We start from the raw sequence: 26,906 nt of genomic DNA on the forward strand, positions 1-26,906 counted from the left end.
TATCTTTTCCATTTATTTCATGATAAAAATAAACCACTTTCATATTAAGATTTGGGGAATAATGTAACATTACCTTCACAACATTTAACAAAGGTGAAAACATTGGAACATTCATATGAGATACAGCAAGTGTCACTATATATTAAGAGGAGTTTGCACATTAAACAAAAGCACGATGTAATTGATTTGTAATTTGATGCTTTCTCTTTTAGAAACCAGGATCTCTGGTCGTTCACATTTCTTTTCCAACTGAGCTGAACTCAAAGTGATGCAGCGTTCAGGCTCAGAGAGTCACATTTTTTGTGAAATGTTTGTGATCAACTACCAGAGTGACTTGTATTAACTGCTGGTCACAGCAAAAAGTCATTTAATTCTACCTACTGCTGCTTTGTCACTGGTGTCATTTTGTTGACTAGCTGTCGGTGTATTCTCTTCTGCTGGTTGTATTTCTGGGTCCTTGATCCGTGTGTGGGAGTTTTTTTGTTTTTGTTTAGAGGAGTGGTATTGTCTGATGGCCTGTGTAACATCAGAAGCAGTCCAGTGGTGATGGGTCAGGGCATCCTGCAGGGTGAAGGGGCCGTCTCTGGTCCGTCTAACTCCTTTACACACTGCTGTGCTGCGCAGCTCGAGTCCTATCTCATGCACAACTTTGCGCAAATATTTCTGCGTTTCATTTAGACACTGCACCTCTGTAAGAACAGAGCAAAAATATCAAACAAGATCAGCAAGCATCCTGAAAATCTGCATATTTCAAATTGTGGAATGAGGTTTCCTGTGTGTTCAACTGAAGATTATTTACCTAAAGTGAAGATGGGGGGCTGAAAGTGAGTGCAACGCAAGCCTGTCAAAACAGGCAGCGATTTCCCCTCTGGACCCAGTAAACCGTGCACAGCCATCTCATAGGCTTCCTGCGAGCGCATGTCTACATTGGAATACCTGTATAGGAAAAAAACAACAACAAAAAAAACATCTACCATCATCTACCTGCACTACGAATAATCATTTATCATTTTACTGTGGCCCTGCTGAAAGCACTTTGTGGACTGATGTGTTACATGTGCAGGGGGTCTTATTCAAGTAGAGCACAGAGAAAAACATCAATATCATGTTTATATGAATTAAATGAATATTAAATGTAGTTAGTATACATTAACAAGGCCTTTTGATTGGCTCCCTGCAGCATCGCCAAGACTCTGTCCAGCTTATCCTGTGTGATGTGACCTGTTGAACACAACAATATTTTAGGGCCAGATACAGTCAAAGGCACAATAACAGAGCAAATGCTAGTATGCTAGATAGATACCAACTAACGAATATGAAATTACAATACAGTTACAGTTTTACAGAGTGACAATATTATTGTATATCAGTAATGAGCTGTGTAACCAATTATTTCAAGTAAAGGCATGGAGTTGCTTTAGATAAAATACTATTTCTAAAATGCAATGATCTAAAACTATGTGTTACTAAGTGAATAAACTGACGAAACTGAACACATATAGGAAAAAAGTAAGGTATCCTACCATATGTGGACCTTTCCATAACTCTTCCTGTGTGAGAGGAATCATCTGTAGCAGTCCCAAATTCACCCTCCAATGTGTAATCCTGAAACATGCCAAACAGCATTAAACCTGTGGATAGTGTATCTTCATTACATATTTGTACAATGAATGTAAAACCAGCAGGAAGTGATAAATTACCCTTGTGACTCGTGTTCTGTAGAGATCATTCAGGGCCTTGTTTCCATTTCCAACAGCAAGAACTGAAGTTTAAAAAAAGGTGTGAAAAAGAGACATCACATATTCAACACAACACGGTCTGAAACAAATGGGTTTTCTCCTCTGAACAGCTCTAAATCAATCATACCTAGGACACCAGAAGAGAATGTATCCAGGCGATGTCCTACTCCAACTCGAATACGCATGAATTCAGGTCCAGTCACTAAAACGCACAGAAAAAATAAATGTTATTCACTCATAGACAGTCCTCAGTGTGCACAGACATAACTGCATTTTATTATCATTCAGTCATTCCCACTAATATCAACATGCACTTCTGAAGTCTCTAATGAGCCATCAGGGCAGACTTTATTTATGGTCTATCTTAACATGACCAGGGCGGGATGGGGGGTGGAGTGAAAACTAAATTAAATAGACCTTTGTCAGAGCAGACATTTTGACTTGTCAAAATCCACCAGCAAAAGATAATTTTAACAAAGTCATGATACTTAACATCACATCAAACTCACATTACTTGAGTAAGTAAACTACAAATGGAATTAGTTGTACATATAAACATAGCTTCGGTCCTTAGAGCAGACAGCAGTACATGAGGCTTTGAAGAACTTTTATTCAAGAACACCATGATAAGACTTGTGTGGTGATGTGTATGAACAATAAGTAGGTGACCCATGAGATGAAGCTATGCAGTGAAGTGGACACACATACCCAGAGGATGCTTGGACAGTACTGGCACAGAGGCCGCTGACAGTGTGAGTCCCTTGGGTGCTCCAGTCTCACTGCTTGGGTGTGCCAAGAAGCGGACCTCCTGAGGAACTGGCTGGGACGGTGTAGCGTTTAAACCTATAAGGTGACACATACAGGGGTCAACAGGATACAGTGATTTATTTGGAGTCCAAGGTTGAAGGCAATGCTAAGTGACTTTTGTTAAATCTGCACATTAGCTCTATAATCATGTCTCACTGTCACAGCAGACATTGAAATCTAATTGTGAGTGTTTGATGGACCAGAAGTTACGTTTTTAAAGATATGTTATCCTCACCTTTCAGAAGATTTGTCTCGATGCTGTCCCGTACGAGTTTCCAGTGGACACCAGAGGGTTTGTACACACAAAACAGACCCTCTAACTTCCGAAACATCCGAATAGCTGGAGTTGCCATCAGGTCATCCAGATTTCTTTAAAAGTTATATTAGGTTACATCTCTTGAGACTTCTCACAGGGTTACAGTAGTTTGTTTTCTAAAACATGGGTTGACGTCTACTGCATGTGAACCTTCGCGCATGCGTACATATCTAGCAGTTTTAGTTTTGGTAGCTACTTTATGATCATACCGCCGCCTGCTGTACTGGATGTATAACAGGCAGGACTACCAACTACTGCACAACAAGCCTTATGTAAAAAGCCTGGAGATTATGTTTTTTAGCTGATATCAGAATAAACATTTTGCGGGATTATGTGTGGTTAGAAACGGGTAGGCAGAAGATAGTTGATTCATTTCGGAGAGGGTTGATAGAGAGATTGTACAGAGGAATGAACGTCGAGCTGTAACTCCATAGATGGCAACAGCTGCCGTAAACAGTCCCAACGAAGAAGAACTCAGGCTAGCTAGCTAGCTAAACTGTAGCTAAGCTTGTTTACGGCCGCTGACAGGTCTGAAGCCTTGACTTCGGTAAAGTTTAAACTGTTACAACTTTTGTAGTTAGTTGAACTTTCTGGAGTAGCTGTCTGACAACGCCATGTGCAAAAGGCTGGCAAGTAGCTAATCATACAAAATTAACAAGCGTAACGTTAGCTAGTGGTACTAAATTGTACATGTAAATTGAACGTAATGGGGGGCGGTAGGGGTCAAGGACATTTTAACATGTCACAGTAACAAAGTCTGAATTATAATTTTGATGATTGTTGAATTGCATTTATCGGCTTCAGTTTCAGGGTTCTGGTAATGCTGGCTCACTGTCATGACTTACTGGGACACCTGAATTAAAACAGATCCCTCCTTGAAGCCACAACAAGTCCATGGTCCGTCCATCCAGGTGTTTTCACTTAATCTACCTGATTATATGTCACCTTTTAAAGGCGGGACAAGTACACCTTTATCATTTTCATTGGTACTTAAGAGTCTGATGACCTCATGTGATTGGCAGCATAGCTACATGCCTCTTCGACCTAAGCATCAGTCTAATCAGACAGAATGATTGAAAACACCTGTGTGGGTGTGCAGGCCCTTTTAATGTTATTAACAGCAACACTTGAGATTTTCCTACCATGACAAGTCAAAATGTGTTCTGTGAAAAGGCCTTCCCACATAAAGATCATAACTATACCATCCATGGCCGGATTAACACTCTAGTGGGCCCCTACTGGCCCTCAGCTTTTGGTACTTTGGTTAAACACAAAGTATTAAGGAATATCCATTATGTAAACTTAAACACAGGGCCCCTCTAAAGGACATGTAGACAAGTAGCCTAGATAGTAATACAGGACCCACCTTAAGGCCTTTATCATTTCAATTGATACTGTGCTTCAGTGGTGCATATTCCCAAACAAATTTGTAGTAAGAAATTACCACAAACCAAATTACACACAATAGGGCTTTTTCACTAAAGACATTTTGACAGTAGGAAAAAACACAGCTGTAAATATTGAAATTAATGTTGGCTGAATTCCATTCAGCTGCTTCAGTTTCAGCATCCTGGTATTGTCCATGCTGTCTCACTGTCACGACTTACTGGGACACGTGAATCGAACAAAGCCATTGTTAATACTATCTTATGTCTGGTGTTACCTCTGTAGGTGAAATGCGACCTCCTCTGCGCTGGGTGCTGTGGGACGTGAAAGACACCCTGCTGAAGGTGCGTGCTACTGTGGGAGAGCAGTACTGCAAGGAGGCCGAACGAATGGGCTTGAATCTCAGTGCTGTGGAGGTCGAAGCTGCTTTCCTCCAGGCATATCGACATCATTCCAGCAGATACCCAAACTATGGCCTCACTCAGGGCCTGGATGGACGGTCTTGGTGGATGGGGGTGGTGCAGGAATCTTTCTCCCAGTGCAGGGTACAGGACCCAGCCCTGCTGAATACAATGGCTCACAACCTTTATCATAACTTCTGCAATGCAGAGAACTGGGAGGTAAATGACAGATGACACATACACATAGAATAAATAATAAGTTGGTAATTTTATCATTCATTTGTAAAAACCTGCTTTTCTAATGTTATCTGCTAAATAATGCATCAGAAAGACAACACATTCAATATTCTGAAAACAAATCAAGTAATAGTAGTTTTTGCGATCACTGTCATCATCAAAAGCCTTTTTTACTAATGCAGGAAAACAGACATGGATCTGTTTAAATCGGGCGCTTTGTAAAGCATTTTTAGAACAAATGTTTGCTTTTTATCTTAATGTTTATAAAAATTGACAACACAGTACACAAAATGTCAACTTAAAATTGTATAATGTCCCTCTGTTTTAGGTATTTCCAGACTCAAAGAAGGCCCTGGAGAGTTGTTCTTCTCTAGGACTGAAGCTGGGTGTGGTATCAAACTTTGATAGCCGCCTAGAAGAGATCTTACGTGTTTGTGGTCTGCTGTCTCACTTCAGCTTTTTGATAACATCAGAGGAAGCAGGTATAGCAAAGCCGAGTCCTACCATCTTTAATCAGGCACTGCAGAAATGTGGTGTACCAGCTGCAAGTGTAGCTCATGTTGGGGACCACTATATGAATGACTACCTCGCCTCTCGGTCTGTGGGCATCCACGGGTTCCTATTAGATAGAAACAACAAGCATAACCGACCTGACGTTCCTCAAGAGCATCGGCTCAGCTCTCTGGAGGAGCTGCCATCACAGCTTCAGCCGCACATCAACTAATGCTCAGTGAGTAATAACAGTCATGGGCTCAAGTGCAAAGCTACTCAGCCTAAATGTGGTTCAGTTAAGGAGCTAATTTCTGTGATTTAGCCATGTTGACCAGAGTGAGCTCAACCACTTTAGAGCTCTTCACATGTTTAACAAAATAAATGCTCCTGAGAGAAATTTATAGAAAACAAATCCAGAATATCATGAGTTGTAATATAAAAACTGTATATACAGTGTGGAATTATCATGTATTATTACTGTAAATAAATTGGGAGCAGTAAATATATATTAATTGTACAAAGTCTGTCTTAGAAAGCCTTTTTTCATCTGATGACAAAATCAAAGGGTTTTGAGACAAAAAGTTTTTTTTTTTCAAAACACGTTTTTAAAAACGTATACAATCATCAGTGCTACTATTTTCTTTATAGCACTAATAGAATGATTTTAAAAACAAGTCGCACCAAAAGTGTAACAGGATCATAATGACAACACTGCAAAAATTAGGCAACACAAAAGTGGGGAACATACAGATGGGTGACAAATTAAAGATAAAACGAGCACATAGTGTCTTAGTAAGGTGTTAGGCCACCGTATCTGAAACTCCACTTTTCTTCCAAAAGATATTCCCTCATCTGGTGTTTAGTGTTAGTGGAGAGCACTCACACATCACTCCCAAAAGGGTTCAGATGGGTTGACATTTGGTGACTGCTAAGATCGTAGCACATGATCGTTTTCATACTCATCAAACCATTCAGTGACCCCCGTTGTTATCCTGAAAAATGTTTCACATCTGTATAATAGTGATTACTCTGAATAAGTTTGTATTAATTTACAGTGACACCTGCCAGGTGGATCAAATCCATGCCATTAAAACACCCTCTATATGGAAGCATTTGTTTGTTTGTCCTAATTTATTCAGGATCTTCCCTTTGAATGTAATTTGAAGTATTTTGGGGGCATTTCATACCTTTTATTATAGAGTCAATAGTAGAGAGGTAACAGGAAATGGGGGTGTATGCAATGAACAGCACTTAAAACCCCCAGGCTAGCCTTCCATAATTGACATTGGCTGGTGCAGTTAATGAGAAGCCTCTGTGGCTACAGACCAGTTCACTTTCTCCAGTAAAAAAGCTTTTTGTCTCAACAAATGATTCTGTTATTTTGTGGCAGAGGTGGCACTGCAACATTGGCATGCAGGCATTTGACTCCCTACTATTCACTAATATTTTTTACCCATGGTCATTAGGCTCCTGTGTTTACACTATTTGCTTGTAAATGCATAATCCCAGCACTAAGGAGCAGAGAGGATGTCATCATTGGTGGTTTAAATTAAACTAACAACTTTAAGGATGGGATCAAGTCAGTCTTAAAATAATACTCATGCCCATATGTACATGGAAAGAGTCCTTGTTCTTTGTAAAAATACATTCTAAAGTTCAGCAGTCTGAGGTCGTCAAACCAAGAGTTTATCTCTGTTTTTTGTTTTACCACCTCTCTACTGCAGCTCTGCAAATCCCTTCACATTAAGAAGGGATCATTTCACAGCCAGTGCGGACAGAGGGGATTTTTAAAGCCTCCAACAACTCTTATGATGTACATATGGGCATGTGAGTATTGTAAGATGTAATAAAAATGTGAGCCTATCCTATAAGACAGGTGGATGGAGGTGAGGCAAGGGTGTAGACAAGACAAACTCTGAAAGCACGAGCAAACTTCGATCATCAATTTATAAACATGCATTTAAATATCAAGACACCACATTCATGCTGTATAAAATTAATTGTCTTGAAAGTTGTCTGTGTTAAAATGACCTTCCTTTTTATGTGATTTGATGTGAACTGACCCTTTAACTGATGCTCTGAGCTTTCATCGTTCCTGATGATTTGTTTCAGTGCTTAGCAGTGAGGAGAACAAGGCAGGGTTGCTTAACCCTAATACCTTTGTAAATACTCTTATTTTAAACCATCTGGTCAGAGGCAGATACTGAGAATGTTGGGCTGAGGATCAAAAGGCCCAGAAGAGGAAGCAGAGGGGAAAAAAAAAAAGACCAGAATGGCATTGCAATTCAAAGCAGAGCTTCAGCCTCTTATGGGGAATAGGGATTGACACTTGTCCAAATCAGATTTAAAGAGTTCAAGAGAATTTCCTGATGTTGACAACACACATCCTTCCACGTTGCGTGAATTAACACCCAGTTTTTAATAAGTCTTAATTTCCCTTTTCTTTGCCTTTTTTTTTTTTTTTTTTTTTTTTTTTTTTTTTTATTTAATTTGTTTCACAATGCACTACTTTGTATGTTAAAGGGTATTGTGTATCTTTAGGGAAGCACCCACAAGAGCTGCTTAATTCAAAGCTGGTTTAGTAGCTCAGCCAGACGGCTCTAAGGGGCTCCACAGAAATCCAATTGCAGACATAATGGGATTGCAAAACAAAACGAAGCTCCTCATGCGGAGAGCGAAAGGGAAGAGCAGAGGAGATGCAGCACATTAAGAGGGAAGATGTCAACCCTAATGACATACAACCGAAATGAAACAAATCAGGATGTATGTTGGGCAGTTTCGCACATTGAACAAATGCTTTAACATGAATGGGTATACATTCTGTGTACTCAAGAAGACAAATAAATAAATAAATAAACTTAATGGCAATATAGAAGAGGGCTGAAACATTTCCTTCAGCTATAAAAGCACTCAAGAGTTTGGCTCTTTCTTCAGTTGTGCCTGGGGTTCAGGGTTTCATGTTGGCATTTCTGCATCTTGAAATATTCAGTGGAAGAGAAAAATAGTAGAGCAGAGCATCAGAAAATCGGGGTATTTGAAGAGAGAGCGAGAGAAAAAAGGGAAAGAGCTTCAGAAGTATAAAGAAGGTCACGCGATGAATCCAATAACAGACTCCAGAGATGGAGCAGCAATTACTAAGCACATGAATAAAAAAAAATATGCACACACATTTGCATTTTTTTTTTTTATTCTTCATTGGAAAACGCATATAATAGAGGCTTCCCAATTGTGACAACATAAATCTGACAAAGGGTTAATGCATGAGAAAAATCACCCTCTTCAGATGATTTTGTATTGACACCGTATATATACACATTGAATATTTCTGTGGTTTTGATATTTACACATGAAATGCTGTAATAACAAATATTAACACATATTCTGAATGTAAATATCATCACATACTGTAAACAAAGACAAGCGTATCATCCCCTCAGAGTCTTCTGGCATATAAATACCATCACATTCATTTTATGGTGGATGGGTTTTTTTCCTCCCCATCTTATCACACAAAGCACATACACACTTTATATCAGTTTCTAATCATTATTTTGTATTCCTTCACCACTTATTATTCCAGTTTTTTTAAGAAAGTCTTAAATATTGTGTTTTAAATTAACCTTCAGAGGCTTTTTCTCTCTTTAAAAAGTATTTACATTTAAAGCATAGGCAATGCTATAACACACCACTCTTGAAATAAAAAAAGTGTTTTGTGTTGTTTCTTTAAAAAATACAAGCTGTGATTTAAGTGCATGCATGCTTAGGTGGATGTGTACAAACTGTGTGCCTCTTCCCTTCAGTGCTCTTTCAGGCAAAGTTAGAAACAAGTGTATTTGGCATCTCTCATTATGTGGACACTTTTTCAAGTACAGTAACTGCAGTTTGTTTGTTTTTTTAGGAACAGCAAGCTTGCAGAAAAGTGCAACAGTAAAATAGGACCATGGGATAACGTGGCCTCCCAGGGTGTGCATGTGGCGTTACAGTTATAGCTTGCAAATCAAAAACCTCTGATGCATTAACATGTCCAAGTACAGCTCAGGAATAAAAAATAAAACTGACAAATATTTCAGCTTCAGTAGCAATACTGGAGTCATCAAATCATTTGAAAAAAAAAAAAAATACCTGGATGATTTCTTTCTCCAAATCATATTTAAAAAAACATATTGGAACAATTTTAAGTTTTGTTTATAATTACTGATTGAAGTTTTCCAGGGTTTTTAATCCATCAGCAGTCAGTCCATTTAACAATTCCTACTCCTATCAAGTGAAGTGAGTTCCTTCTTTAAAAACAGACACTAAAACTTGTTTAAAGCATCAGTTTTCCCCCACCATCATTTCTTAAAAATGTCCTCTGTGCTTGTAGAGTTCGGATGAAAAGTGCGCGAAGTTATTAAAAGACAAAAATAGGAATTGGGGTTTTCTGACTTAAGTAAATGAATTATTGTTGTCCCGCAGCCCAAAATAAACACTGTTCCTATTCAACATCAACGCAGGATGATTAATGGCCTTGCAGGTCATTTCTCATGTCCTCTAGGCCAGCCATAAACAGTAATCAGGACACACAGAGCTCTTCCCATGTAGGATTTGGCAGCAGCTTCATCCTCGGAGCTTCAAACAGACTGTTGTATTTCCACAGAATCAAAGAGTAATGCAAACGTGTTCCTAGGCAATGTCATGGAACATTTAACCTCCCACATCCAGCAGGCCTACCTTAGCCACACTGACAATAATGCTTCTTCAGCTCTGGCCAGGTCTGCTTGACCAGAACATGTGAAAACCACTTTGGATGTAACCCTGAGGGTTTGTGGGCCGGACAGATGAGGTAAACTAAACACGGCGTGATGCAAACAGCTCATGTTCCAGCAAGATGTCTTCTCAAACCACTGAGAGGGAAATAATAAACAGGTAAGTTTTTTTGTTTCTTGTAAGGATCACAAGATCATTTGAGGACAAGGCTGACAATATTTTATGGTTTTGATTACTGTCAAAGGCCAGAAACAAAAAATAAGTATTGTCTGTGTTTCTAAAACCTGATGTAGCTCATTCCTCTGTGCCATAGAACTCAACGTTAAAAACACGTCGAGCCACACCGTTACACTGGCTGACATCTTCCTTTGCTACCACGAACACACAAGCTGTAGTTTATTATTAAGTCAATCCCACATACACTGTCCTGCTGCTGGAAATACTCACTAGCACACCACTCCTGTCTGAGTAACGTTTGCCAAAAACTACAGTGCCCAGTAGTTTTAAAATCCTTTTTTGATAATGACACTATATATTTGTGACCTGTTTGTTAAGGGTTACGTTTTCATTAGGATTAAATGTGCTTGGGGCCTAGAGACAGAGCAGGGAAGTTGGAAAGTATTGAGAAACAGACTAACACATTGTTGGTTTTTGACAGGAAAAATATAAAATAATGCCAGCCTTATACCTTAAAGTGCATAACATAATTTTCATCCGCTACAGGAACATAGAGATCCCATCTACCTGTAAGCTTGACCTGCAAATGTAGTGCTCTTTAATCTTTGTCTAAATAAAAGCCAATGTACATCTACATAATACAATTCTTCCCTGCTATCAACTGTTACATATGCTCTCAAATTCATTTATCAGTTATTTGCTGGTAAGTAAATAGAAACATGACCTTGAAAATAATCTTTTTGACACAAGAAATAAATAAAGTACCACTCTCAGAAGGATAGCAGGATGCTCCGTGCTTCTCTGGGACGTATTGATGTGTGTGGCTCTGCCTGCGACAGTCCTGCCTCCACCAGCAACTGCACAAGAAAAGACTTAATTCCTCAAAAATCCTGAAAATCCTTCTGGCATCAAGTTCATCACTTCATTGTTTAGATGGAAAATGTACTGGCCTCATATTGCTACACGACTGTCAGCTATGCTCAATACAATATCATAAAATATAAGATATGCCATGCATGTTACTTACTGTAAAAGTGTACACAACACCATGATGAGAACACACCCAATCACACACAACACCAGCACTGTGGCAACGGTCTGTTGTCTGTGATTAGTTGCTACTACAGCAAGCAAGTCTGCATGCTCACACCTCATCCCAACAAAGCCTGGATGACACCTGCAACAAGGACGGAAAATCAAACTGGGTACGCATACAGTGGGATTATAAGTGAAAATAGCAGTTAATGGATTTTATAAATAGCTTAAATCACAGTCACATGTTTTCTGTATATAAGAAAATAAAACATTGATTTGTGAAAGGTGGTTTCCATAGTTAATTTGTTTCTCACTTATCTGCGGTTTCTCATGAAACACAGAGATCAAAATCACCCCAACTTCAGCCTTCTTGCACTGTTACTGTACTAAATAGCTTTAGATCTTAAGATTTCACGTATGTCTCTTTTGAAAGATGGCAGCACTTTGCTCCAACATAATGTATATTCCAGACCTCACTGCCCAGCAAAGCCCAGTCCAAACGGAGGCCAAAGTGCTTTAAATTGCTTAAAATGACCAAAGCAATTTAAAATGCAAATGTAGACGTGGGTGAAACATATTCTTTTGTATATGTGAAATGTCTGTTTTTACAATAACTTTACCGTGCAGTCTCTCAGATTTAATTCTGAGAGTAGTTTCATCTACAGTGGTGTGAAAAAGTGTTTGCCCTCCTCCTGATTTCTTATTTTTTTGCATCTTTGTCACACTTATGTTTCAGATCATCAAACAAATTTAAATATTTGTCAAAGATAACACAAGTAAACACAAAATGCAGTTTTTAAATGAAGGTTGTTATTATTAAGGGAAAACAAAATCCAAACCTACATGGCCCTGTGTGAAAAAGTGATTGCCCCCTAAACCTAATAACTGGTTGGGCCACCCTTAGCAGCAACAACTGCAATCAAGCGTTTGTGATAACTTGCAATGAGTCTTTTACAGCGCTGTGGAGGAATTTTGGCCCACTCATCTTTGCAGAATTGTTGTAATTCAGCCACATTGGAGGGTTTTCAAGCATGAACTGCCTTTTTAAGGTCATGCCACAGCATCTCAATAGGATTCAGGTCAGGACTTTGACTAGGCCACTCCAAAGTCTTCATTTTGTTCTCCTTCAGCCATTCAGAAGTGGACTTGCTGGTGTGTTTTGGATCATTGTCGTGCTGCAGAACCCAAGGTCGCTTCAGCTTGAGGTCATGAACAGATGGCCGGACATTCTCCTTCAGGAGTTTTTGGTAGACAGCAGAATTCATGGTTCCATTTATCACAGCAAGTCTTCCAGGTCCTGAAGCAGCAAAACAGCCCCGGACCATCACACTACCACCGCCATGTTTTACTGTTGGTATGATGTTCTTTTTCTGAAATGTGGGGTTACTTTTACGCCAGATGTAATGGGACACACACCTTCCAAAAAGTTCAACTTTTGTCTCATCAGTCCTCGTCAGTATTTTACCAAAAGTCTTGGGTATCATCAAGATGTTTTCTGGCAAAAAATGAGACGAGCCTTATTGTTCTTTTTGCTCAGCAGTGGTTTCGTCTTGGAACTCTGCCATGCAGGCCATTTTTGCCCTGTCTCTTTCTTATGGTGCAGTCATGAACACTGACCTTAACTGAGGCAAGTGAGGCCTGCAGTTCTTTGGATGTTGTTGTGGGGTCTTTTGTGACCTCTTGGATGAGTCGTCGCTGCGCTCTTGGGGTAATTTTGGTCGGCCGGCCACTCCTGGGAAGGTTCGCCACCATGTTTTCGCCATTTGTGGATAATGGCTGTCACTGTGGTTCGCTGGAGTCCCAAAGCTTTAGAAATGGCTTTATAACCTTTTCCAGTCTGATAGATCTCAATTACTTTCTTTCTCATTTGTTCCTGAATTTCTTTGGATCTCGGCATGATGTCTAGCTTTTGAAGATCTTTTGGTCTACTTCACTTTGTCAGGCAGGTCCTATTTAAGTGATTTCTTGATTGAGAACAGGTGTGGCAGTAATCAGGCCTGGGTGTGGCTAGAGAAATTGAACTCAGGTGTGATAAACCACAGTTAAGTTGTGTTTTAACAGGTGGGGCAATCACTTTTTTCACACAGGGCCATGTAGGTTTGGATTTTGTTTTCCCTTAATAATAACAACCTTCATTTAAAAACTGCATTTTGTGTTTACTTATGTTATCTTTGACTAATATTTAAATTTGTTTGATGACAAACATTTAAGTGTGACAAACATGCAAAAAAATAAGAAATCAGGAGGGGGGCAAACACTTTTTCACACCACTCTATATTAGCAAAAGCTGTATTGTCGAAACTGCCAAGCTGTCATGTCTAGTGAACAACAGTCAACTCAACAATTTTATATTTAAGACAGTAACAACTTACACACATGCAGGTGTCTCCTCTAATATCAGGAAGCGGCATGTGCCGTGGAAGCAGAAATGGCGGTGGGAGTCTGGACAGTCATCAAAATGAGACCGAACAGCCGCTGCCACAAACTCTGTGAGACAAGAAAATGTTGATATTTTCAGAGAGACATACGTAGGGTTTTTTTTTTTAAAGTTTAGGATAGTGTTTTTGCTTTTCCTCGGACCATGAATAAACCCAATGCAAATTAGATGATTTTAGTTGGGTGGCCAGTTCTCTTTGAGAGTAGGGAAAAAGGCAAAAATCTACTAATATTTAGGTGGGTTACTTGAAATGATTGTACAGAACTATCCACCTTTAGAAGTCCTTCAGTGTATGAATTCTACCCTAAATTACAACATCAAATATAATCCAAGTGCACTTAGTCAGAATACATAACATGACACAGGTGAATATCATAAATCTAAAAAAAGGCTAAGCCTGCAGAGACCTGAAACAACAGCATGTACTAAATCCTAAAGCTGACACCCACGCCACCAACGCTAGACTGAAGCCTTTTGTTACCAGTTGCGTGTGGATTTGTCGTGGCTTACATCTCTCACTGTACCTGGGAGGGACAATTAGAGTCAAGAAAAGTCCTGGTGAGACGCTGCAAACAAAAACCACTGTCCATCAACCCACATTAGGACTCAGGAGAGAGCACATCCCTGCAGGAACCATAGTTCTTTAGCCGAAAGTAAAGCCTTTAATGCAGCTTTTTTTTTCTCCAAGCAACTATCTCAGTTTTCACTCAGGACAAAAATATCTGATTAAATGAACACCCAGACTAAACAGGACATTTCTTACACATAAGCTGTAAAGTCAGACAAATTCCTACATAACTGACTGAAACAAGTCAGTGTTCCCCGAGCAGCCGAAACAGACGCCACAGTGTAGCATTCGGGGTGGGAAGGAGGATGAACATCCAGACAGATAGCAGCATTACAGCCTTCGTCACACACTCCATTCTGACGGTAAATGGGCTTTTGGATTGCAGCCTACATGTATTGTCTCCTTTCAGACTCTGTGAAAGCCTTCTGTTGTCCCTGAGGCATCTGCCTACCAACCCCACTCTCGTTCCATGTGATTTTGGCAGTCAAACGAGAGGAACATTGAGACAGAAACCAGCCTTTAGGGCACGTAAGGTGCTTTTCAGATAATAATTTAATACTGTAGGTGCAGCTTTTTGTGAAATAGCTGAATATACTGCTCAAATATACTGCTCATAATCTTTAATTTACCACAATTGCTGCCCTCACTCACGCTAAGAGGATCAACTATCAGTGAGCGCCACACTGTCTGCATGTGTTGATGCACTGCAGCTCAGTGGGAAGCTTTACAGTGCTGAGAACTCCTACATGGCTTGACAATGAGCTTGAACCTTCACTTGCATCTTGACATGAAATGATGTGTTGAGACTTACTTTTAACTGGAGGGACGTTAGTTGTAGTTGCAATAGTTGTGGTAGTTGTGCTTCTTGTTGCAGAGCTGCTTGTTGAGGTGTTCAGAGCAGCACTGGAGTTTGTATCAATGGAAATGCTGGCTTCAATAATTGTGGAATTGCTTGGCCCTGCTCCAAATGTAAAAAGGGAACCTGCAGAGAGGAAAATAAAACAACTATTGAAATATGATACAGTCCTAACATAAAAAAACAAACAAACAAACAAACAAACAAATCCCTGCAGGAATATAACAAAAATACCAAAGTTCACTGTAAACTCACCATTGAGTACCACAGACATACTAAAAGTACCTATAGGAATATAAAAAAATAGATATTACTGTATTGTGATTCACCGCCCCAAAGGAAAACCAGATGTCACATATTCTACTATATGATGAACAACCTAAGGGTTAGTCCCAGTAATCCGCCCCTGTATAGCTATGATCATGTGACTTGGCCTTCACTGTGATATCGATGCTTCATTGAGTAACTGGTACCCAACAATAGTAACAGGGTCAAGCATCCACTAAAAGGATGAGACCAAAGCACATAAATACAGCAGGTCCTGTGAAGACACGCAATCACAACTAGAGACAGAAACCAGCTCATAAACACAGGAAAGATGGTTTGTTGTCAAACAAAAACTGACAGAAACTCATGGATCATAAGAAACATGGTAATTTCCCCCTTTTTTCTCACCATAAAAATGTAGAACACAGAAATCCATCAAAATAACACCCACTTAAGTTTGTTATGGCAAGTCAGACAGTTTTCCAGTGAATTTATATTAACAGAAGCAATAGTGAGGAATCTCTCATTCAACTTTGTTAACTTTAATCATTAATCACTGAATTTATCTAAATGTTTGACATAAAATGACAAGTCAGAATGAGACATGGAAACAAATTTAAAAAAGTTTATTTTCCTGCTAAATTAGCTACTCACCGCTTATGAGAAAAAATGTATCCCAGAAAATCCGAGTCATCATGACGACTTGTAGCCTAAACTATAGTAAATTGACGGGCAGCTTCACTGAAATGCGGGCGTGTGTTAAGAAACCACATTAGTCATTAGTGTTGCAGGCTGCAGGGCGAGCGGCGGCAGCAGAGCCCAACAGCACAGCAAACATTTAACCCCGGGTCCCGCTGTCGCTTTACATCTACTCGTAGAGAAGTAACTGTGGTCGACTTTTCTTCTTCTTCTTTTTTTCAGTCAAAAGCACCAGAGTCTCCAGCGGGATGTCCGAGCGTTTGACTTCACTGTGTTCAATTGAGGAAACTCGTGTAATCCTGTCAGAGGCTGACCAATTAGAGACAGAGAGGGAGGGGGGGGGAGGAGGAGGAGGAGGAGGAGGAGGGAGGGTGTCTCATCTCATGACCTCAATATTACACTTCTTTTGTTTTAAGTTTTAATTGTATTTACCAGGTACGTCTTAGCCTGTGTCTGATTATTTAGATGATTTAATTTAAGAGAAATGTAAGTGCGTGTCCCACTCAGTGATGGAAGAAATATTCAGATCCGTTACTAAATACTCCACTACAAGTAAAAGTCCTGCATTCAAAACCTTAAAAGTAAAAGTAAAAGTATGTATTATTAGCAAAATGTACTTAAAATTACTAGCAAAAGTAAAAGTACTCATTGTGCAGTAAAATGGTTTCACTATTATATATGATGTTTCTAAATTAACATTACTGCTGTGTTGATGTGAATGTTGCATTTAACTGTTTTAGATGTTAAGGTTGTGCTAATTTTAACTACTTTATATACTGTTGGGTAGTTTAATCTACAGCAAAGCATCATATTCTATAAGATCATCATATGTTTGTAGCGTCATTGTCCTGAGAGAGCCACGAATTTCTAAAAAGTCAACTTTTCATGAGCTCAGAAAAACAGGCCTGTTTTCAGCTTTGTGACGATGCATTTTCCAGCTAATCCAAAGAGGGTTTTAAATAGTTTATTTAGCTTAAGAAGTAGGAGAATTTTTTCAACCCATAAAGAAACACTTCATCCTTCATGAATAATTGTAATCTGGAAATTGACTAAAGCTGTCAGACAAATGTAGTGCAGTAAAAAGTACAATATTTCCCATTTGAATTGTAGCTGAATAGAAGTATAAAGTAGCATAAAATGGAAATACTCAAGTAAAGTACCTCGAATTTGTACTTAAGTACTACTCCATAACCTTTTTTTCTGTATTTTAGCCATTTGACATCCTGCAACACACTGAATTATTTTAAATAAAATGTTTGGTTATTTAAATAACATGTAACATGTATAGTATATAAGTCTCAAACAACAATAAACAACTAGCAAAATTAAGTAAAAGTAATTTAAAACCCTGTAAGGCAAAATTGGGATTTTAGGCTATATTAAATAGAATTGACTGGATTTATTCTCCTGAAAAAAAACTGATTTAGATGTTTTTCTTTATCACTGGGTTTTAAAATTAATATAAAAGTTTTATTTTATTCATTTTTTTCCTTTAAAGCAGTGGGGCCTAAGAATAGCTTTGCTGGTCCATCTGTTCATTCATCTGTCCAACTACTGGCCAGATTCTCATGAAATTTGGTGTGAATATTCATGGACTCCAGAGGATTATGCTTCATGTTTTTGGTGATTCTCTGTCCTTTTGTCAACAGTGCCTTGAAGCCTTTTATTAGGTTTGCGAAAGCTGCCAGACTTTCCAGGAAAGTGCAGGAGTGAAATGCTTCAGACACATACAAACAGTCCCTAAACTGACTGGGAAATTGTGCACCCTGTGTTTCTTCTACACTTGCTCTCAGGTAGATCATCCTAATAGTCCCAAAATGTGAAGTTCAAAATGCAACTGAAACTGCTGATTGATCCCTTAAAGATGAGGTAGCCTCCTTTTTAAAAATGGATGTTAACTATACATAATTTTCCTTCATTTTGCTATTAAACTACCCTCTTATTACAGTAACTACAACTTTGGTAGTGCAGTTTAGTGACTTTTGTCACACACTGTTGGAGAGGAAATACAGCAGTTTTCCATTACTGATGCTGAGATGCACAACACCAGCAGCAAACAAAGAACAAAAGCGAGCAACATTTCAAACTAGCTCCATCTGCTGGACATAAACAATTAGATAAGGACACATGTTTCCTTGAGACTTAGTATTAATAAGATGTAGATTATATTACAAAGTATTGTTTCGAAAGAAGAGAATATATCAACAAATACAAAATAATTAGGACATCACAATAGCAGTAGCTACAGTTTAAATTCTCTCTTAAACCCTCAAGTAGATGCAAGTTGTCCCAAAATCTTCACTCTTATGCCACTTAAGTACAATATCAATAAAGGCAGGTCATGCATCAATATGTAATGTTCTGGCCCATAGACATCCTTCAGTTTATGTTCAGTTTTCAAATTCAAAATTATCAAATTTGGAGATAAGTGGTTTTCACTGGACTGAGAAGTGACTAAAGTTGTCAGACAAATGTAGTGCAGTAAAAAGTACAATGTATCCCTCTGAGATATAGTGGAGTAGAAGTATAAAGCTGCATAAAATGGAAATACTCAAGTAAAATATAAGTACCAAGAATTTGTACTACTGTACTTGAGTAAATGTAGTTAGTTTCCACCACTGGCGAAACCCCACGTGTCAGCGTCCACCACCTTATATCTGAACATCACACCTCTGGTTGATGGAAAACTTAACTAATCTCACTGCGCATCTGTTGTTGTATGTGACATTAATCTTTACCTCCACACTGTTTCGCACAAAAAACAATCCACCTGAGTAAATCATTGTTGTGGCGTTTGAAGAGTTCTGGTAAGACATCAGCTCAGTATTTGGCGACTTGTGCGCAAACCGGCTGAAGGCAAATCATAAAACGGCCAAAAGCTGTCACGCGCACGATGTATGCGCGTGCTCGCGTTTGTCCAGCAGAGGAGCGTTATTTGAGAGGTGGGCTACCCTGTGTGGTGCGCTGTCGGACTTCATCAGGCCACTATTAACGAGTAACAATGTCGCATGCTGGTGCACAGAAGGTAAATTAGTGCATTTACAAACTTTTCAATAAATCATTTATCGTAGACTTTAATTCCCTTGTTTGATTTGGAGACTCGGGTAGCATTATGCAGGACATTCTTGCAGAAAAGCAGACTTACTTGGTGGCTGTGTAGTTCCTATGAGGTGCAGTGCTATTTGAAGATATTTTAAGACAACAAAACAACTATGAAAAAGAACAACAACTGCAACAACAACAAAAAACTCAGGCAGTCTTTGCAAGTGTCATATTGCCATTTATTGCAGGTGTAATTCGGATATTGTCTCTCCAGCTGCATGATGTGCCGTTGCTTTAAATGGCTTATAGATTTACAGTCAATGAGGAAACAAGTTGATCATTTAGAGGAGATGCTGTGATTTTAGCAAACCAGTTGATAAGATAAATGTGTACAAACATATTTATCTGTTTGTATTAACAGAGCAGTTCTCTGACATTGGTGCTAATGGTTGCTTCTGCAGCCATTGGAGGAACTCTTCAATATGGCTACAACCTGGCCATAATGAATTCTCCCACAACTGTAAGTTTTTCAGTCTAGCTGCCAAATTGGATGTGTGTTTATGTGTGTTACTACTGTAAGTGTTGATTATTCAGAATATATTGAATTTTACTTATTTACAGAGCTGATAAGGCTCTGCAGGGTGAGTGTTCGAAAAGTGTTAAATCTTCCAGTGAGAATGTACATTAACATTAACATTGTGGTTAATTAATAATATAAGGTTATCTGTAAGTGTATTTTTGTGTGTATTTGTTTATAGACCAGCATTACTATTATTTCACATTTGGGTCACAGTGTAAATTGGCACATTCAAGAATTAAGCTACTTGTGTCTGTGATTAGTCATTCTCATTGAAACACATCCAATTTTATTGTGCTGTAGAAACTAATTCTGGACGCAGGATCTTTCCTTAGTGTTTTGTTAAGCCGAGCAGCTGGACGGAAAAATCAAGAGCACCAACTTCCATCAACAACAAACAATTGTACACTAATATTTTATTCTGATCATTCAGAACAATAGTGAAACTGATTTGTTGTGATGCTGCAAGATTTAGAGTCAAGCCTTTCTCTGTTAATAGAATAAATCAATAAATAAAAAGGCAGGAATCACAGTGTGGATCGCCACCAAAATATAAACAGGCAGACAAACTCCTTTGGCAGAGGTAATAACTGTCTGCTTTAACCTCTGCTCTGTTTACGTATGTGTGCGTGTGTTTGATTAACTCGGTGAGACTTTAACGGTTGACTGTCTTGTCTTCTCTTACAGTTTATTCAAACCTTTATCAATGAGACATTCCTGGAGCGCTGGGACATCCAGTTGGAGGACTACCAGGTGACTCTGGTCTGGACAATTATTGTCTCCATCTTCTCATTGGGGGGCTTTGCAGGGGCTCTTATTGCAGGACCCATGACCATACGCTTCGGGAGGTAATATAAGATCACGCTGCTGTATGTAATTTTGTGACCGCATGAGTACAGAAGACTATAAACTGAGATTTTCATTGCAGCGTGCAGAGAGTGAATGATCCACCTGTTGATGTGCATGTGTATGAATAAATAAAGAGACTGTTCATTTACTTTCCTCTATTGCGTGTGTACACATGCATACGACCCTGCAAATGAACCTGGATTGAGTTTTGATCCTCACAGAAGCATATACGCATTAATCATGTTTGCCCTTAAAGCATTAGGCGATGTTGTTCAATTGTTTATTATTACTGTGAACAAATCCCATGAAAAGACCGAAACCAACGATGTGTCTCAATACTTTTCGACTTACTTACCCTTTCTGTTGCACTTAGCCCCAAGCCCATTCATTCCTACTGAAGATGCACGGTCTTAAAAAACAACATATAACTGTTTGAGAAATGCTAAATAATTTCCTAAAACAACTGGGCACTGTAGTTTTTAGCAAAAGTTACTCAAACAGGATTAAATACTGCATTTACTGGGGACTATTTACAGTCGAGGATGAATACACATTTGATGCTCAAGTGAGTTTTTACAGCAGCAGGACAGTGAATGTGGGATTGACTCAAAACAAACTACAGTGCCCATGTTCATGGTAATGAAGGAAGATGTCAGCCAGTGCAACAGTGTCGCTCACTGATGTGTTTTTAATAGTTTTTTGGACAACAAAGGAGCTCTATGGCCAAGAGGTATAAGATAAATCAGGCTTTAACTACACAGATTAATCCTTGTTAGTAGTATCTATTCATCGCTGGTTTGGGGATTATATTAATGATTTCCATACAATAATCTATCCACATGATGTTCCTGCAAGACTGCCAAATGGAACGTCCATGTCTGTATTTCATAAGACATAAACTCTTGAACCACCAAAAGTTGTTAGCAATCTATTAATTTTGTCCTCTTTTCTCTTCCCCAGGAAGAAATGCATGTTGTTGAACAACATTTTCCTCATGACTGGTGCACTCTTAGCTGTGACAAGTAGAGCTGCCAAGTCTTTCGAGATGATCATTATCTCACGTGTCCTGGTTGGAATAAACGCCGGTATGTCATTTGTGTCAGTAAATATTTATGTTTGCCTTCAAATACCTGTTATACTGTCAGATTATCCTCTCATATACTGTACAGTATGTCTGTAATGCATGTAGCAGACTGAAACGAGAACTGAACTAAACTGAGACATTTAAGCGATAATGATGCCATGGAAACAGAAACTTCACTGTGTGTTTTGCAGGGATCAGCATGAATGTGCAACCCATGTATTTTGGAGAAAGTGCACCAAAGCATTTAAGAGGGGCTATCTCGTTGTCATCAGCTGTTTTCACAGCATTTGGTGTTGTGTTAGGACAGGTGGTCGGACTCAGGTAAGGACACAATATTTATGAAAATATGCCAATTTTTTACTGCAAAAACATAACAAATATGTGCCGTAGATTTCAAAGATGTCCACAGTAACACTCTGGATTATTTATTCATAGAGAGATTTTGGGCAGTGAGCCGTGTTGGCAGTATCTTCTTGCCAGTAATGCCATTCCTGGCTTCATTCAGCTCCTCACCCTGCCGTGGTTCCCAGAGAGTCCCAGATACCTGTTCATCGACAGGGGGGACAAGGAGGCTTGTATTAACGGTGGGTACTGTAATATATGTCAAACAGTGGTTGAAAGTAACAACACACAAGTACATTTACTCAAGTACAAGTACAATTTTAATGTACTTGTATTTGATTATTTGCATTTTATGCTACTTTATACTAGATTAAGGTTTTACATTATAAAACATATGATAAGCTTATAAAATACAGTGCATTGGTTAAAGGTTAAAGAAGTGGTTCCCAACTTTTTAGGCTTGTAACATATTACAAAAAAAGCAGTGTCTAGTTAGGGCTTCTTGTCATGTTTCAGATGTCTCTAAGTTGTTAGCAGATCCACCAAAGAGGCATTTCCCCTCTGAACGTCTCAGATGTTTCATTTAAATAACTGTTTGAATGAGCCAATATTTCACAAAAAAGCAAATATTAGAGAAAAGTCCAAAATATTAATACAGATTTGGGTAGCAGAATTAGTTTTTCTTATTTCCTCTCCCATTAATCATGTCTCAACCCCTCAGATGTATCTTGGTTCCCTTTTTAGGGGCCCGACCCCTAGGTTGGTGGCACAGAACCGAACTACCAAAGTGTGTATAAAGTAGTTCAAATTAGCTACACCTCGACCATCTGCAACATTAAAATGCTGTTATGACCTCAGATTGGACTCAAATGCAGGACTCGGACAGGGAATGATTAGAGATAAAGTCTTTACTGTAATCGGGGTTTAGATGAAGGAGAGGTGGCAACAGGCAGGTGAGCAGACTGGGAGGGATGATGAGCTGATTGAGACCAGGTGTGTAGATGCAGCTGAGGATCCAGGAGAGTGAGGAAGAGATGGTCATGCCCACGCCAACAGACTCACAGACAAAAACAAACACAGAGAGAGACAGACAGGGGAAGACTGGAAACACAAGGAAGGGACAAAACACAAGGAGACACTAGAAAACACAGGAGCACCATCACAGCTGTAACAGTCGCATCAGCAGAGGATTGAATAATGTCATATATAATTAAACATCAGTCACAGGGGCTATTTTTCTGCAGAACGAGTACTGTTACTTTTGATACTTGAGTGCATTTTGCTAAAAAATCTTCATCACTTTTACTTAGTCTGAATACAGGTCTTTGATGGAGTGTTTTTACACTGCTGTAGTAGTACTTTTACTTGAATAAAAGATCTGAGTACTTCTTCTATATATATATATATATATATATATATATATATATAACATACAGAATAATAAGTTATACCCAGGGACAACAATTTCTTTCAGGTATTTAAGTTGTTTTTTTCTTGGTCAGCTTTGAGACGGCTGCGAGGCAGTGAGGTCCAGAACAGCGAGCTCGATGAGATCCTGCAGGAACAGGCTGAAACCAAAGGCATGAGGCCCAGCCGACCCTGGGAGCTTTTTACTGATCGCTCAGTGCGCTGGCAGCTCATCTCTGTCATGATCATCAGCAGCGCCATGCAGCTCTGTGGTAACGACTCGGTAAGAAGAGCTGGCATCGCTGCCATTATCAGAGAGATTTTTCTCAGTGCATTTCGTGTCTCTGAAAGTCTGGCTGGGTGTCTCTATAGAAAATATTGTTATATAACCCACAAGGATCAGTGTTACTGATACCAAGCTACAGTATCAGGTGTTCTTTTGGCCCTCTGCTATGTCAGAAGGTTGATTAGACATTTGAGATGATCTATCAGCGGTTTGTGTCGTGTCTAGGTTTCTTTACGTTCCTGCACAACAATGTATACTGGTGATGTAGCATCATTGCTTGCTGTAATGTACAGTGAATGATGTGTGAAGGCAGCTTATTGTTTTGAATGTGTATTATGTACTAAAAGTTGTTTCTTTGTCATTTTCGCTCTGTATGTATGAGCGTTAATAACACGTCTAAACTGAGCTGCAACACGTTGCCTTCTCATCAGAAAGTGCTGACTAAATACTCCTGTGTTTCAAGGCTTTAAACCACATGCTTGGCAGTTTTAGGGAGGGGACAAGGTATTAACATAGTTACTCTTGTACAAAATGCTGATCAGCTTATTAACAGTTGAAGCCCTTGTAACGATGCTCTGCAGTACTCTAATATGTTCTTATGTTCTTTTTCTTTCAGATTTACTTCTATGCATCATATGTATTCAAAGAGGCTGGAGTATCTGATGATAAAATCCAATATATCACAATTGGCACTGGTACATGTGAATTCACAGCCTGTATAATGTGTGTAAGTATCCATCATTAAAGCACATGTTATGTAACCGGCTAGAGGCAAAGAGAGACTGTTGTTTGCATTCCTCTTAAAGCTTTAACACAGACTAAAGACTACATACAAAAGGTTTTACATTACATTTCACAGTTAAGATCACTTGGGCATATGATGTTACACTAACAAGATATGAACACTTTAAAATAAGATCCCTGAGTAGCTACCAAGAAACGAGAAAGTAAGCGATCTGGAACTAACTGCTAATTAGAGAAAAAAAAGTAGTTCCTGGATATCTTTGAATGGACTATATTTGGTCCCTTAAGAAGACTATGTTATGTTAAAGGGATAGTTCCACATTTTTGGAAATACACTTATTTGCTTTCTTGCCAAGATTTAGATGAGAAGATTGAAACCACTCTCATGTTTGTACAGTAAACAGCAGCCAGTTTAGCTTAGCACAAAGACTAGATACAGGGGGAAACAGCTAGTCTGGCTCTATTCAATGATAACAAAATCCGCCTAGTACCACCTACTAGAGTATCCACTGGTTTAGACAAGTCTTCAGTAAGTTACTGTACCAGGCCAAGAAATAGTCCGGTACAAAGCCCCTTAAAAAAACGTAACTTGTCTTTTTACACTTTGGTTTTTGTCAATCAAGATTAACAAACTTTAGAAGGAATTTGTTACCTTCGGACAGAGCCAGGCTAGCTGTTTCCCCTGGTTTCCAGTCTTTATGCTAAACTAAGCTAATTAGCCTCTAGCTCCAGCTACATTTTTACTGCACAGAGTGGAGTCGATCTTCTCAACTCTGCAAGAAAGTGAATGAGCATATTTCACAAAATGTCAAACTATTCCTTTAATAAAGTTGTGTCTAATGATTAGTTTCATGATATCTGTGAATCTACCAACCAAACACTCCTAAATGGCAAAAACCAATAACTAATCATTACGTACTCATTATGTGCACATAGTTACTATTTTTGTGTTCCCATCAGGTTAAGTAGAGCATCAACCTTCCCAACTGACAAGTACGTAGCTACTGTGTTTTTACTGGAAATATACCATGAGCTCAGAAATGACACAAGTCAGAAACAACTTAATTCTCAAAAAAGATTTTCATTATCATATTCAATGCATGTTTGGCAAACATTAATATTAGCTAATCATTCATTAGCAGGAAGTTTCTAATTTGTATTTGTTCAGTGGTTACTGCTCTGGATTTTATTTGCCTCACTGTAAAGTCTTAGATATAATTTGTTATGATGTTACGAGTCTGACGTATATATATATTTTTTTTTTTTCAGAACCTGCTGATTGAGCGCAAAGGTCGGAGGTTTATGCTGATGGTAGGGTTCATTCTCATGACCGTCTGGGCTGTTGTCTTCACGATTGCTCTGTCGTTTGAGGTATTATAAATCACTTATATGACCTACATACTTAACTTTTCCTATGTCAAATCATGCATTTGTATCTTCAGTGTTCAAGTAAACAATAAAGATCAGTTAATATCAGTGATAATTATGTGAGTTTTCTACGGTGAACTATGCTAAACTAGATTATAACTGTATCCAACATTAAGATTAAGATCAAGAAAAAGTTATTAATAGCTAACAGATTTTGCCAGACTGACTGAATGTCTAAAAGATATCTTAGTAGGTTTTATCTCCTCTGTGTCTATGCGTCACACTCACTATACATGTACATGAAAACACAGTGCTGCTGTATAAAGGAATATGATGAGTGTGGGAACAGTGAAATCCAGTGACAGTTCCCACTTTACTGAAACATTTCAGTGTGTCAGTCAGTCCACTAGGAGGCATCATGAGTCAACATTCAGGATTTAGAAAATATTTGACTTTTATGAGAAAAACACTACACCACAACGTGTACTCAGATGTACAATGGAGTTTATAAATTAAGTTAGTTATACTAACTTAAAGACTTAAAGACATAAAACCATGGTCCTTCTTCTATGAAATATAAAATTGTCATCTGGTTTCTTTTCTTCTTGCTTGTGAGTTGCTCACTGTGGATATTTGACTTTCCTCCCCACATGCCAACAGCATATATCCTGGATGCCGTACCTGAGCATGGCCTGCATCTTCACCTACATCCTCAGCTTCGGCATGGGACCAGGTCAGTTTTTGGAGACCCTCTGTATTAAGTTGTTCACGTCAAACAGACTCACAAAATGTTGTCTCAAGATGCATTAATGAAATGAAAGTAAACACAGTCTTCTCTCTTTAATGTCATCAAGATGGACCAGTTAAATACTTCATTAAAAATGTGCATGATTCATTCTTCACTTTAGTCATTTTCTCACCCTAAAGTCTTTACTGCTACAGCCAACAATTTAAATGCTAAATGTAACTCTAAAACATAAACTTTGTTGATGTTGATTTCACATCCAAATAAGCCATAAACACAACTGCTCCCGGCACATCTCC

The 26,906-nt window shown here is 38.7% G+C and overlaps 4 protein-coding genes across 13 annotated transcripts in view; 2 read left to right on the top strand and 2 right to left on the bottom strand.

The window, feature by feature from the left end:
* trub2 (TruB pseudouridine (psi) synthase family member 2) lies at positions 1 to 3,837 on the bottom strand. Its single transcript, XM_044170051.1, has 9 exons — positions 3,708 to 3,837; positions 2,782 to 2,915; positions 2,448 to 2,582; positions 1,867 to 1,941; positions 1,701 to 1,762; positions 1,524 to 1,605; positions 1,149 to 1,221; positions 800 to 936; positions 1 to 689 (listed from the first exon to the last, which is right to left on the bottom strand). The coding sequence occupies exons 1-9, from the start codon at positions 3,767 to 3,769 to the stop codon at positions 364 to 366; spliced, it is 1,086 nt and encodes a 361-aa protein (XP_044025986.1). The 5' UTR covers positions 3,770 to 3,837; the 3' UTR covers positions 1 to 363.
* On the top strand, positions 3,141 to 9,462 carry hdhd3 (haloacid dehalogenase-like hydrolase domain containing 3). 4 transcript variants are annotated; one of them, XM_044170065.1, is made up of 4 exons: positions 4,096 to 4,117; positions 4,534 to 4,868; positions 5,215 to 5,616; positions 7,103 to 9,462. In XM_044170065.1, the coding sequence occupies exons 2-3, from the start codon at positions 4,539 to 4,541 to the stop codon at positions 5,608 to 5,610; spliced, it is 726 nt and encodes a 241-aa protein (XP_044026000.1). In that variant the 5' UTR covers positions 4,096 to 4,117; positions 4,534 to 4,538; the 3' UTR covers positions 5,611 to 5,616; positions 7,103 to 9,462. The 4 variants fall into 4 exon arrangements, with proteins under 4 accessions (XP_044026017.1, XP_044026008.1, XP_044026024.1 ...); XM_044170082.1 differs by lacking the exons at positions 4,096 to 4,117; positions 7,103 to 9,462 and adding an exon at positions 3,141 to 3,491 and having other exon boundaries at positions 5,215 to 6,487; XM_044170073.1 differs by lacking the exons at positions 4,096 to 4,117; positions 7,103 to 9,462 and adding an exon at positions 3,141 to 3,409 and having other exon boundaries at positions 5,215 to 6,487.
* tgfa (transforming growth factor, alpha) lies at positions 8,548 to 16,471 on the bottom strand. 3 transcript variants are annotated; one of them, XM_044170099.1, is made up of 7 exons: positions 16,119 to 16,471; positions 15,453 to 15,482; positions 15,153 to 15,323; positions 13,709 to 13,823; positions 11,329 to 11,478; positions 11,067 to 11,158; positions 8,548 to 10,261 (listed from the first exon to the last, which is right to left on the bottom strand). In XM_044170099.1, the coding sequence occupies exons 1-7, from the start codon at positions 16,159 to 16,161 to the stop codon at positions 10,254 to 10,256; spliced, it is 609 nt and encodes a 202-aa protein (XP_044026034.1). In that variant the 5' UTR covers positions 16,162 to 16,471; the 3' UTR covers positions 8,548 to 10,253. The 3 variants fall into 3 exon arrangements, with proteins under 3 accessions (XP_044026034.1, XP_044026042.1, XP_044026045.1); XM_044170107.1 differs by lacking the exon at positions 16,119 to 16,471 and adding an exon at positions 15,873 to 15,915; XM_044170110.1 differs by lacking the exon at positions 15,453 to 15,482 and having other exon boundaries at positions 16,119 to 16,466.
* Positions 14,429 to 26,906, top strand: part of slc2a11a (solute carrier family 2 member 11a) — a 15,894-nt gene continuing 3,416 nt past the window's right edge. Inside the window, exons 1-10 of one of the 5 annotated variants that reach the window (XM_044169949.1) lie at positions 14,429 to 14,703; positions 19,627 to 19,725; positions 20,470 to 20,630; positions 21,592 to 21,716; positions 21,907 to 22,036; positions 22,151 to 22,299; positions 23,560 to 23,747; positions 24,367 to 24,477; positions 25,764 to 25,865; positions 26,523 to 26,595. In XM_044169949.1, coding sequence (XP_044025884.1) covers positions 14,647 to 14,703; positions 19,627 to 19,725; positions 20,470 to 20,630; positions 21,592 to 21,716; positions 21,907 to 22,036; positions 22,151 to 22,299; positions 23,560 to 23,747; positions 24,367 to 24,477; positions 25,764 to 25,865; positions 26,523 to 26,595 — 1,195 coding nt within the window. In that variant the 5' untranslated portion in view covers positions 14,429 to 14,646. Of the gene's footprint in view, positions 14,704 to 17,812; positions 17,957 to 19,050; positions 19,189 to 19,626; positions 19,726 to 20,469; positions 20,631 to 21,591; positions 21,717 to 21,906; positions 22,037 to 22,150; positions 22,300 to 23,559; positions 23,748 to 24,366; positions 24,478 to 25,763; positions 25,866 to 26,522; positions 26,596 to 26,906 lie in introns of those variants that run through there. The other 4 variants (XM_044169966.1, XM_044169959.1, XM_044169976.1 and 1 more) reach the window with 4 other exon arrangements.

The sequence above is a fragment of the Siniperca chuatsi genome, linkage group LG2 (genome assembly GCF_020085105.1).
Source record: "Siniperca chuatsi isolate FFG_IHB_CAS linkage group LG2, ASM2008510v1, whole genome shotgun sequence".
NCBI classification, from domain to species: domain Eukaryota; kingdom Metazoa; phylum Chordata; class Actinopteri; order Centrarchiformes; family Sinipercidae; genus Siniperca; species Siniperca chuatsi.

Excerpts from the sequence above, each read along its gene's own strand:
- trub2 (XM_044170051.1), bottom strand. The coding sequence starts at position 3,769 with ATGGACGGACCATGGACTTGTTGTGGCTTCAAGGAGGGATCTGTTTTA. Across the intron at positions 2,916-3,707 it reads GTTTTAATTCAGGTGTCCCA|AAATCTGGATGACCTGATGG; the intron begins GTAAGTCATGAC and ends TAACTTTTAAAG. Across the intron at positions 690-799 it reads GCCCCCCATCTTCACTTTAG|AGGTGCAGTGTCTAAATGAA; the intron begins GTAAATAATCTT and ends CTGTTCTTACAG.
- hdhd3 (XM_044170082.1), top strand. The coding sequence starts at position 4,539 with ATGCGACCTCCTCTGCGCTGGGTGCTGTGGGACGTGAAAGACACCCTG. Across the intron at positions 4,869-5,214 it reads GCAATGCAGAGAACTGGGAG|GTATTTCCAGACTCAAAGAA; the intron begins GTAAATGACAGA and ends CCTCTGTTTTAG.
- tgfa (XM_044170099.1), bottom strand. The coding sequence starts at position 16,161 with ATGATGACTCGGATTTTCTGGGATACATTTTTTCTCATAAGCG. Across the intron at positions 15,483-16,118 it reads TACATTTTTTCTCATAAGCG|GTACTTTTAGTATGTCTGTG; the intron begins GTGAGTAGCTAA and ends ATATTCCTATAG. Across the intron at positions 11,159-11,328 it reads GTGTTGTGTACACTTTTACA|TTGCTGGTGGAGGCAGGACT; the intron begins GTAAGTAACATG and ends TTTCTTGTGCAG.